General features: G+C 33.0%; 1 protein-coding gene across 5 annotated transcripts in view; it reads left to right on the forward strand.

Annotated features, from left to right (window-relative positions):
* LOC114931478 (uncharacterized) overlaps nucleotides 1–11,477 on the forward strand; it is a 201,331-nt gene extending 189,854 nt beyond the window's left edge. Inside the window, exons 6-9 of one of the 5 annotated variants that reach the window (XM_085483797.1) lie at nucleotides 58–405; nucleotides 1,706–1,853; nucleotides 4,148–4,397; nucleotides 5,603–11,477. In XM_085483797.1, the coding sequence (XP_085339923.1) occupies nucleotides 58–405; nucleotides 1,706–1,853; nucleotides 4,148–4,397; nucleotides 5,603–5,831 (975 nt within the window). In that variant the 3' untranslated portion in view covers nucleotides 5,832–11,477. Of the gene's footprint in view, nucleotides 1–57; nucleotides 1,267–1,705; nucleotides 1,854–4,147; nucleotides 4,398–5,602 lie in introns of those variants that run through there. The other 4 variants (XM_085483795.1, XM_029303535.2, XM_085483796.1 and 1 more) reach the window with 4 other exon arrangements.
* The last annotated feature ends 1,286 nt before the right edge of the window (nucleotides 11,478–12,763 follow it).

Consider the following 12,763-nt stretch of genomic DNA (forward strand, 5'->3'; position numbering starts at 1 on the left):
TTCTATAAAGAGTAATGGCGTTTATTAATTATCACGTAATGCACGATTTATTTTTAGCCTATGGTTCATTGCGTCTCGAGCAGCGAACCTGATTCGGGTGATGCACAGGTAGCATCGGAGGATTGGAGAATGCAGGGTATCGCCACCAAGGAGATCACGTTAAATCAACCGAGCTTGCACGGAAAAACTTACGTGGAGTCGACAGTGACCACTGGGATCCAGGTTGGTACCCACGTAGAGCAGGTCAACCGTCATCTAACTATAATAGACATGCACCAGCCAGCCGATACGACACACCCAGAAAACACATACGTTGACTCACAGGAATATATGGACACTTCATCACCAAATCATTCCATTAATTCAGACACAATGGACCACTCTACTGTGGAAGATCAACTAAACGTCAGTAGAGAAATGACGGATGTTTCCTATTCGGAGATTGAGGTCAATCCGTTGCCAATCATGAGTCACGGTCACTATCAACCAATCCTTTATCATGGCCAACATTATGTCCCTAATGCGAACGTTTATCGACAGCAAGCCTTAGTGCCAGATCACGCTCATTATACCATGTTACCACAGGTTAATAACAAGTTCAACGACAAATCATGCGTAGATAGTAATCGCGTTTCTCAAATCGAGGAGCGAGTCTTGGAGCAAGAAGAGATGGAGCAAAATTCCGCAGAGAAATTATTGGAACGACATAACGACGGGTTATCTTACTGTTCTGAAAATGCCGAGTATCCGCAAAAATTTGTCAACGTTGGCATCGCGCCATCCGGCCTGTATCCACATTTATATAATTATAGGTCTGACCCTAATGGCATTGCTGTTGTTAATTACACACCTAAGCAAACCTACATTAATCCATACGTTTATAATCAATTCGTATATGCGCAAGAGGGCGACGACGCCGAGGAGAGTGATTCATCGTCAGACGAGTAATCGCACCTTTATTTTCGCGCGGGTTACAAAATTAATTTTGTAAATTGAAATGAGATGGATATATCAGTGGCATTATTAGGTTGCGATCGGTTTACATTCGATAATATTAAGTTTGTAATTAGTTTGTATTTAACGTTAATAATTTTTACATCCGCGCTATGGCGGAGAGCGCTCGTTTATTCGTAGCGTTATTATTTAAATCGTGTAATACTGCAATAATGTAATTGTATTACTAATCGTGTGTTGATCGGATTAATTAGCAAAAAATCACTTTTTTTATATATAATAACGAAAAAAATAAATTTTTACTGAACATTATCCTTTTCTCTTTTTGATAAAAATTATATACAATTCTGAACAAATATATATATATACCTTGCAATGTAAGCATGTGTAAACAGAGTTTGAGTTTGTCTCTTTTGGTATCATTATCGTTTGCATGCATCGATGAATCGCGTGATTTCTGCATTAGAAGCATCGGAGATATCGGTCAAAAAATTTTACAAATTTTCTTATAATTTTTTTTCTTTTAGTTCTATTTGTTTGTTTCTTTTGTACTATTTAAAATATTTTAATTGGAATTTTGCGCTTTTGTCTCCTGTGCTCGATTGAGAAAAAACTATAAACTCCTTGTATACTATGAAACAGAGTTCAAGTAACGAAAAATAATACATCGGCACTGAATGATACACTGTGAAATGATATTAGCATGCGATTGGTAGGCTTGTGCCTGAGTTGATCGAGTTGTATTTGACAGATCTATACGTCAGAGACGTTGAAGCAAGCCGAAGGTGTGGTGAGCACGGTGAGGTGCGAGGGCAGGGAACATGCCCTCGGCCGCGGAATCAAGCGAAAGCTGGACTCCATCCATTCCATGCATTCTACTCTGCATGAAGACCAAGATGGTCAGTATTGTATGGTACTCTTAGACGTTAATCGTATACGAGTAGTTGAAATATACTTCCGCTTAGTAGCAGTAAAAGCATTTTACGAAGAAACTTTAACGACATCATTCACGTAAACGAGAAAAAGAAGTAGTTTGGATTTACGTACACAGAAAAATTTCCAAATTACTTTTTAATCGAGTAATATATCGAAACTTTAATATTCTCTACATCTTGTATACGAGAATGTTAACTTATAAATTATGTATAATTTGATCGGATTAATATTTTGTTCTGATAAACGTGTTGTAAGAAAGTTTCTTCCTCAGGATGTTTTTCATTAGTTGCTTTTTGTGAAAGCGAGGAACGTAAAGCGCCAATCATTGTTTTGCCAATTTATATTTATACTGATTTTTGACTTGTTCACGTGAGAGGAAAAACAATGCGCTTCTCGTTGCTCCTTGTCACCAAAATAATCATCTATGAATGTTATTATTAAGAGTGTCTTAAAGTACGATTTTATCTTTAATTGATTTGTTTGCAATTTAAAAAAGTACACGCTCACTATCTAATCATTGGCATTTAGGCATTATCTAACTCTACTTACTGCTTTACCATTTTGTGTTAATACTATTTATTTATTAATTTATTTATTCCACTTGTGCATGTTTGATTGCTGCATGATGAAAACGCTTGCTTGCATTCCAATTGCTTTGGTAGCAGCCTTTTTTTCATAATATTCAAGCTTCTGCGAATGCACGAATTAGACGCTAAGTCGAGAGGAATCGTTTCCTCTTCGAAGCTTCACACCGGGAAAATATTTTGTGCGTATCAGAACTGAATTCTCCGAATCAGTCTATGATAGCGACTTATTCGTCATAACGTCGCATTTATTAATCATATTAAACGAGAAGTCGAAGAGAGCAGGTAAGTGGCGCTAGTACTAAAATATCCTTCATTCATCACGTACGAGTCTTCGACGTCGCTTGGGGAAGTGAAGAAAATAACTTTTGACATTTGTAAATAATGTCCTTGAAGGTCCCCTTTTTTTGCGTTTACTAATTGGCTGTCAGGTTTGTTAATACCATCATCCATGCAATTACATTCTCATCCGAGTGGCCAAGGGTCTTGAATCATATGTTCATTTCGGAAGGGGTGTGGCTCACTACCGTGTGTTATTTCACACAACGTACCTTGTACATATACACCCTCATATTTTGCATATAGCATGTGCATATTCCCAAGAATGGAGGTCTAAATGTGAAATAAAGATCAGATTTTAAAATATAAAGTTGGATTAACACATCTAGGACGAGTCTCTCGTGCAAAAAGAAATACAATTGTTATATTTAATTATTGATTGTACTCAACAGTGAATAAATTATCATAAAATATGATTTTTTTTTAAATAAAAAACTTTGCATTGAAAAATTAAAAATAATAAAGGAGAGGGAAAAGTTTCTCACAATTTGTTAAAATTTAATTTTTAAGTATTATAAATTTTTATAAATGCTTATTCGCGCGCTTGATCGATATACATATGAAGTGATTTTGTCTTACGAATAAATAATGGAAAAAGGGGAATAAATAACATTCATATCGACAAAATCATTGCATGTATTCGAACCGTCTGATATTTCATTCTGCCTTTGATCTCGCCTATCACCATTGAATGAAGCTACTAATCATTCTTAATGAGCACATACGCGAGCAAGAAGCACATTGTTACAATATCTATTATTGGACGAGTAGTTGAACCATCAGTTTCAAACATTCCTCTGCGACACGCATTATAAGCATAACGTTTCGCTGTTATGCGTTGCACATCTCGTAATCGAGATCAATACAGATGTATCAGATGGAAATTATGCGGTATCGTATCATTACATGTTCATTTATGTATATGAAGACAAATTTGTATATACGTATACATATGTATATATGTACTAAAAATTCCATTCATCGTTTCAATAATGTAAATTTGTAATTATTCGTAGCAAGTGTTAATACAAAATATTAATATGTCACACAATTTTATATAAAATTAATGAAAACAATTATTGATATTTGGTGAAGTAAAATCGCGACAATAGAAGAAAAATATCACGATCAATTTCTAAAATAGATAAAAAGTAACAACGAATAATATAATTAATATTATTAATCGATATGCCGTTAGTTTTCTATCCAATATGTCTGTACAAAAGTCTTTTCTCGGAGATGGGCTTTTTTGTCATTTTTTTTTCCACAATCACGCGAAAACAGTCGAGATGACAAATCTCTGAAAAATACCGTGCCTTCTTTGGAACCCCCAGTAGCCGAGACAAAGGACTTAGACGACGGAAACCAGTGGAAACTGATGGTCGGTGACCTAGTGTGGGGTGCAGCAAGAGGAAGTCCGGCCTGGCCGGGAAAAGTCGAGTCTTTGGGCCCTCCGGGTACTATGACAGTTTGGGTCCGGTGGTACGGGGGCGGGGGTGGTCGCACCCAAGTTGAAGTCAAGGCCCTCAAGTCCCTCTCCGAAGGCCTCGAGGCGCATCATCGCGCCCGTAAAAAATTTAGGAAGTGAGTCAGCACCCCGACAGGGATGAACTATCGAAAGATGAGAGCCTATTAGAATTACCTTGTTGCTTAATAGAGAGAGTGAGAGAGTCGCGTTAATGTCAATGTATAATCAGGGGAAAACAGAAAACAGGAGAGATGCTTGAGTATTTTTAAAATTTTCATTTTTCCACGTCCGGCAATTCTCGATCCTACAATTGTGACACACATATATATATATATATATATATATATATATATATATATTGTATGTTAATTTACGTTTTTATTTCGAGCATTATAAATGTCAAATAGTTTTGGAGTTGCATTGTGTCGCCTTTTTAGGATTGCGTAAAATATGCACGTAATGTTGTATAAATTGTATTACATTTTTATTAAATATATAATTGTACATTTTTAGAAGAGGAAGAATAAACCAAGAGTGATACGCGTGCTACACGAGATAGATATCCTACAAATTTAATACACACGAGATATTACAATTTTTTTATCGCATTATTAGAAAATATTGCGATAAAAAATCAAACACAGAGAAACCTATCTCGCAACGAATTCATATCTAATAGTAATAAATCTTCTCTTTCTTCATTGAAGAACTCTTATGGTGATTGTAATCGTATAGTTATATTTATTAGCAAGCCAACAGCCAATTAAATCTATCCCGCATAGCTTACTGCGTAGCTGCGGTTCAATATTCTTCTCGTTAACTTAGCCAAAGGATATTGATATTTTTATGTGCTGGACATTAATATGTTAAGTGGTTCTATTCCAATATATATCTCTCAGCCATCTTTCTTCTCATATTCCCCTTTCTTTTTATTCTCTATATTAAATATATATTATAATTCTAATTTCTATATAACACACGCGCGAGATGATAGACGATTGTATAAACAACTAATTTAAAAAATTCATAAAAAATGAACACAATCTAAATTATCCTTAAGAAAGAAAAAAAATGTTCCGGTGATTCATTTATCACGGGTTTTCTCCTTGAAAAAAAGTTCACGTTAATTATATCGTCTGATCAATTATCGTTATTTGTACTTGACAGAGTCTATTAGTCGCGATTGTGTGTGTTTAGCGTTTCTATATATTACGATCTCAGTTATTTATATTATTCTGATCGGTCTAATCCGCACGTGCGGTCGCTGGTAATTATTTGTATCTAACTGTATGATTTTCTCGTTCCTCCCCTATTTTTCTAGAAGTCGTAAATTGAATATGCAATTGGAAAATGCGATACAAGAGGCGATGGCGGAACTGGACAAGATGACAGAGGCCTCCAGCGAGCAGAAAGAGACGAAAAAATTGGCCAGGGTGACGCCGGCAACCAGCTCGAAGGGTATCAATGGCGCCGGCAAATCGGAGGCCAAGAGATCGTCGAAGAGGGCTATCATGGACCATGCCAAAGCCGAACAGAAACAATGTCGGTGATCCGTGTTGATCATTGTTGTTTAACGTGTGACACAGTGCAAACATCCGCGCGAGATCGACAATGTTGTTTGTCGTAAATCGTCAAGTATCGAGGATCTTCGTTGCGCGGAAATGTAATTCTTAGCCAGCTTTTCGTTTAATAAATTATTAATAAATTCACACAATTTGTACACATCCTATAAATTACCGGTACACTTCACAATCGACCATTGATCAATTAGATAGAAGTGATTGCGATTTCTTGAAGCAGATACAATCCAGTGCGGCTTAATTTAATTGCGGTAAGTTTTGTTACACACATAACGATTCTAACATGACAAATTAAGTAAGATGCAAAAGTACGTGATGCTGACGCTACGTTGATACGTGATAAATGATGCAAAAATATTCTTTACAAAAATCACTTTGAAAGTAATGAAATATTGAATATACAGTCATATATACTCGATGATAGTTCACTTGCTACATTCGAACAATCGGAATTCTTTTTAGAATCATTATAAGGATTTCATCTTTGAGCAAAAGGAAGATTATACAATCTTTAAACGTTTTAAAACTCTTTCCCATTCCTATATATGCATATTACGCTTTAGGACGCTGACAGAATCGTATGATTATGCGAGAAGCGTCTTCGATAACATAATCAAAAAAAGCTTGTCCATGATTTATCAAATTGAAAGAAATGTTTTAGATGGATATAGAAACGATGGCCATGAGAGAATGCAACGCTAAACATAGAATTGTATTACAACATTGCAGTATCTCGTATAATTGTAGCATTTTTCTCCTTTTCCTATAAATTTATCAACAAAGCCTAAGTAACATCTGCTGTAACATCTTTAGTGCATTCTGTTTTGTGATGAACGGCATCTGTATAATATAAAGAAATGGTCAGGCATATAAAATTGCAATTATGTGTAATTAATAGTGAAATATTATATATATATATATATATATATATATATATATATATATATATACACACATATGCAAAAAATATTACGGCCAATTCATACCAAATAGGCCTACAGCATGCATTCTCTTAGATTATTTATACCCTAATATTAAATATGTATGTATAACCACGTACAGAAAGTAAAATGTTGGAAGCGATAGTTTTTCACAGACGTTTTTGGATTGATAGAAGGAGATGACATTTATCATAAGCAAATAATTTGTCATACGATTATTTTATTCGACGAACACTCACCTATAGATTCCATTAACGAAGTAATAGAAAAGACAGTGTTTTAAACGCGAACTTTCTATGATTGATGTATATTATACGATCCCTCTCGATTACTACGCGTGGTTTTTACATTTTACACGTGCGATTTGAAGGCATGGATGTTTCCTGAAAATATGTATTCGCCCATATATTTGGGCGGTCGTGTAAGCAAACGTGTATAGGTTTAAAAAGATATTTTTGCGAGAACAAACCTTCATTACACTATCCATAGAGAATAATGCATTTTTTTAGAAGGCTATATACAGAGTGTTGAATAATTGTTTTAAATCGTGACAACATCGGCTACAGGTTCGTTGAACCATTTTTAATCTACACACGTCTGCAGGGACGCTTTTGATCCGCGCGATCATCTTTTTAACAATGTTCCTCGAACGAAGTAAACCTGGCACACGCTGCGATTAAATAATTTACGGGTCGATTTTGTATAGTAATATAATAACGAAGCAATCCGCTGTAAAGTGTGGTTTCCGAGTATTTTTTAACAAGTGCACACGCGAGCAATTGACTTTTAATGTCGTTTTAAATATTCCAATTTTTCAGAGCATATATAACAAATTTTAGATTTTTAGATTATTTAAAAAAAAGATCATATATATAGCTAACGATGAAATAAAACAAAACGAAATTTTGAAGATAAGATTTAAAATATGCTGTCATATTTAGAAAATCAATATTCCTAAAAAAAAAAGAGAAAAAAAGATAGTTCTACATTCATTTAAAAACATTTCCTGTCTTGATTATATATTGTTGCATCGAGAGTTGACATATTTCTTTAAAACGTGTGCAGAATTGTAATGAATATGCAATTCGATTTTGATTTTATTTTATTTACGATATAAGTGCTAAATTTTTTGAGTTGCGGCAAAAATCATAAGTTGATTGAAATAATTTTGACGCGTTCGGAAACGTACAATAGACAATAAAAGAAGATGCAAGTATCAAAAAAGATCGCGCGATACATAATTTTCGTTTTCTCCGATTTGTAACTTTGATTTCTTCGACAAGCATGCGTATACACGAATCATGATCGATCTTGAGAAACTTCGCTATAACTGCACTAGCTGCATAACACTTACAATTAGCCATAAAACGGGTCCGTACAGATTTAGTGTTATATTACGCCTGTAAATATGTCAACTATGACGATAAACATCTTAATAACGAATAATGCAGAGATATATGTAAGAAAGGCCAACAGTGTAACGAGTTTACAAATAAATTAACGTTAGCAAAAAAACGCGTATGCGACGAGTTTCTAAGCCTAGATTTGCTTCTGAAATTATAAATCGGAGCTATTCTATATCAAAAGATAATTGCTTGATGTCACCACACATATATATATACACATATATCCATGAGGAACCATACATCTTTCACGAAGATGGTTTCTTGATTCAAACAAAGTCTTGTCGAAAAAACTGTACTTTTTCTGTCTGTTCTTGAAGCAGAAAGTAGCCTGAGTCATATCTTTTACTTTGAGATAATAAAACATTTATGTATTAAAGTATATTTTTTAACAGGTTTTATTATACTTAAATATAAAATGTTATTTTTTTTTACTTGTTTTTCGTAATTAAAAAATTTGAAATATGCTCTGTGTAAGTTATAAAATATGAATAAAATAAGGAACATAATTGAATTTTCTCATGTTTGTGACTTGGATCACTTTCGTAATTACAAATATCATATACCATGTAAAGCTCGTGAAGATTTTGCGAGCAGTTTTCCCGGTGCGCATCTCTACTTAAGGACAATTATATCAAAATAAATCAAAAGTTCGCGATATCACATATTACTCACTACAAGTTTCATAAAAGAAATTGACAACGGAGAATCGTATTCTCTCGTTTCCTGCGATACGGTTCATAACATTTCATCTTGACCAAGTGCGTTGCAACGCAACGTTTCATTTGATGAATGGCGAAAAACATATCACCGGCCGCGAACGACAATTTTCGAAATCTGCATGTTTTCAGTAAAACATACTGTATGAAGATGAAAAGAAGACGATAAAGAGAATTTAAGAATACGTAAATGGCTGGCATTGCTGTACATATACACACACACATACACATACACACACATACACACAACGGGACCGTTAAAAGTTAAGACATTTATAATTTTTTATTCGATTTCCCTCGCCCCAAACTGACGTTTCAAATGACTCATAGTTGAATAATCGAGGACCGTTTTTATATAATTCAACAAAATTACCAAATTTTCTATTTTTAAATTGAATTTTACTAATTAATTGTGTTATAATTTTTATAGCAATTTAGTTATATTTTATGATACGTAATTTTCTTATTTTTTATCTATGTATATTTAATACAATGCATACAAAGTATTGTAATAGGTTTTGGTAGATGTTTCGCAGTATAAAATTATCTATCTCATCATATCTTTCAATAAAGATGTAAAATGTGTGTTGATTTATCTGCAAAAAAAGCGGTCCTCAATTTGGCGCGTGAAGTTTGCTAATTTTTTGTCTTCTGGGATCGATGTGAACCAGTTTGCCGAGAGTACATGTCCCTTCGCTCTCTCGATTAATGCAGTGCGAGAGAGTAACCGTAGTTTAAAAAGAAACCAGTGAAAACTTACCTCAGTGACATATATACGCAAGAATCAAACGTCTTAAAAGAATCGAGAATATATACTGTAGTGCCGATGCTCTTTGTATATTTTCCATGATATTGTAAATAGGTATATTCATATATACATTTACGCGCCTTACTAATAATCACGCCGTGCGATGAGCAGTCGACGAGTACGATTGTTTAATGCTGAATGCAAATGTTGGCGAATGAAGGTATTAATTATTAAACGAGCTGTCGAGCGAGAATGATTTTAGGCGTTAATAATGCATCTCCACCAACAGCGAACATATTGTGGCTTTTAATTATTTAAAATGTCGCGAAAGATAACACGAGTAAAGAAGGAAAAAATACTTATAGGGCTATTTTATAAGAACATTCGTTACGGGTTGTTACATGATGTAAGTAGAGTACGTTTAATATACGCCACATTTTTATACAACGCCGTATGAAAGTAAAAGGGAAGAAGTAGCTCTTATAAACTCTCTACGCATTTACAACTAAAAGAAAACCCGGTTTCTTTAACGTATGTATGTTTATTATTTAATTTTTCACCTAAAGAGAAATTGTTTAGATCAAAAATAGATTTTTCACGGGCAAACTTCTTCCTCGATGGCTCAGTCAGCTCGTACATTGCAAGTTTTAACGAAGGGCCTACATCGTCGAAAATCGTTGCGTCGCGTCGACTGAACGAAGAACGTAGCGTAAGGAGATAAATGACAGTTTGATCGGACGGATGACACTTAGGCGCGCGCGCGGCGAATCTTTTGGAGAATTATATACCGATAGTTATTAGAGCGTGAAATAAAACTCACGAGATTTTTCGGCAGATATATTTATTGCTATTATTATTTATATCAAAAGTAGAGTATTTACGGAGCGGTTTCGTTCGCTTGTTGTGTTTTGAAAGAGATATAACGAAGAAATGAGAGAGAGAGAAAAAGAGAGAGTACGCAGGCCACTTTTGTCCCCTGTAACGGAATGTACAGTGTGCGTGTGTGCGCGCAAAAAATGTATATGACGAAACAGTGTGCGTGTGCAAGAAAAGTTGAGACGAAGAAGGAAACGGAATCCTTTTAGCGAACGAACGCGATTGTAAGTGGCACCAAAAAGAAAGGAAGTTAGAAAAAAAGAGACGAAATGGTCTTACTAGTAAAGATAAATGACTTATCGTGATTGAAACCGGTTACCGGTTAACAAATTTAGGAGAAACGCGACGAATGCACTTTCGATGTACATTATAAATATTAAATTGCAGATAACATAGCTATATACGTATATATATATATTATATCAATTGTCAGTGGTATTACAATAAGAGATGATAATTTTATATTTACAAGATAGAGGGATCATTCAATCTCTCTAAATGAGTGTAATATACATATGTACGATTCCCCCAATTCCTCCCCCACCCGAATTCCGTGCTAGGACAAATTAGCAAAAGCTATCTTATTTAATATTTGGCATAATATTTATATATAAATATAAATATATAAATATGAATATAAATATATAAATATAAATATAAATATATATATATATATATATATATATATATATATATACATATATGAGAGATAGAACATAAAGTAAAGAAAAAGATAGTCTCGGAAAGAGCAATATTTGCCGGATCCGAGAAAAAGTATAAAGCTATGTGATCCACTACTACTAGTAGCTTTTAGCTGTAAAGACTTATACTTTATTTTGTAAATTTTGTTTATACAATGTTTGATCGTTCACGCATAATACTATTGTATGTGAAACTAAGTTAATAAATCATTAACATGTGAAGTTGAATCCTGGTGTAGTCTACTTTGTTAACAATTTATTGATAAGCCATATATTTTGCCACTATTCTCTTTTTTAATTTAATATACTCTATATTTTTTAATATTTTGTAAATTTTCAATTATTCGCAAATCGTATATCTTTTTATGAAAGCATATTTTATTCGATACTATATTTTCAATACTATATAATAGCTTTCAATGCTATTAATTTGATGAGATCTCTCTTTCTATTATAATCTACTATTATATAATCCATTATAATTTAATAACTTTTATATTTAATTTCATAAAAAATTCCATTATTTGTTTTATATTATTATTTTTTATTATAAAATGTTTTCATGTGGAAATGCTATGAGAAATAATTATTCGAGAGAATCGATTATATATATTGCTTTTAATATTTAAATTAATTAATTTTATCTTTGTTATGTACGGTAATCTAAATTAGATATCGATAGTAGAGTAAGATAGTATACCAAATATTATTGTGGTTTTTTTGTTGCATGCTTGCATTTAGTCAATTTCTGGCATAATGATATATGAAAGCATTTATGAAGCTAATGTTTACAATTATTATAATTAAAATAATTAATAATTTTTCTTCATGTATAGGTGGGCGAACAGCACCATCTATTGAAGGGTAGTTGAACTCACGTAAGGGTTGATTCCGATAATCAATTTATGTTAAATTTCGCGTTATTTTTGCGATAAAAACAAATCTTGTAGTAAAATGTATATTATTAAAATATAGTTTTAGTATTAAAAATGTGCTCTCAACATTTCAAAAAAGTTTTTGAAAGGCGTGTGATGAAAGAGTTGCCGACACAGCATCCCTTTATATGTTAAGGGCAAAGATAGATGTCGGGTCCTTCCTTGATAGAGCAATGATATAATCAATATGTTTTGGAAATTCTAACTTTGATTTAAAAAAATATATATATGAATTATTGCATATGTGTATGAAAATCAAGAATGTTTCTTTCACTAATTCAATTTCCGTATTTATAATTTTACATACATTTATTGATAATTATAGGATTAGTTTTATATTTTATTTTTAAACAAATTTATATACCTAATTCAATTTCGATGAATCTCAGCAAAAGAAAAATATTTTTTATAAATAAATTTATTTGTCGAGTAAAAGAAGATAAATTAAACGAAACCGAAAATAGAGATAATTTATATATCAATTTTATAATTTGAAACTGCACAGGATGAAAAAAGAATATGGAAAAAATTTGTAGTTTACTAAAATAAAATGAAAATCTCGAAAATGTTAGAAAAAAG

This window comes from Nylanderia fulva, unplaced genomic scaffold (genome assembly GCF_048542155.1).
Source record: "Nylanderia fulva isolate GAGA-0341 unplaced genomic scaffold, ASM4854215v1 Scaffold27, whole genome shotgun sequence".
Lineage (NCBI taxonomy): Eukaryota > Metazoa > Arthropoda > Insecta > Hymenoptera > Formicidae > Nylanderia > Nylanderia fulva.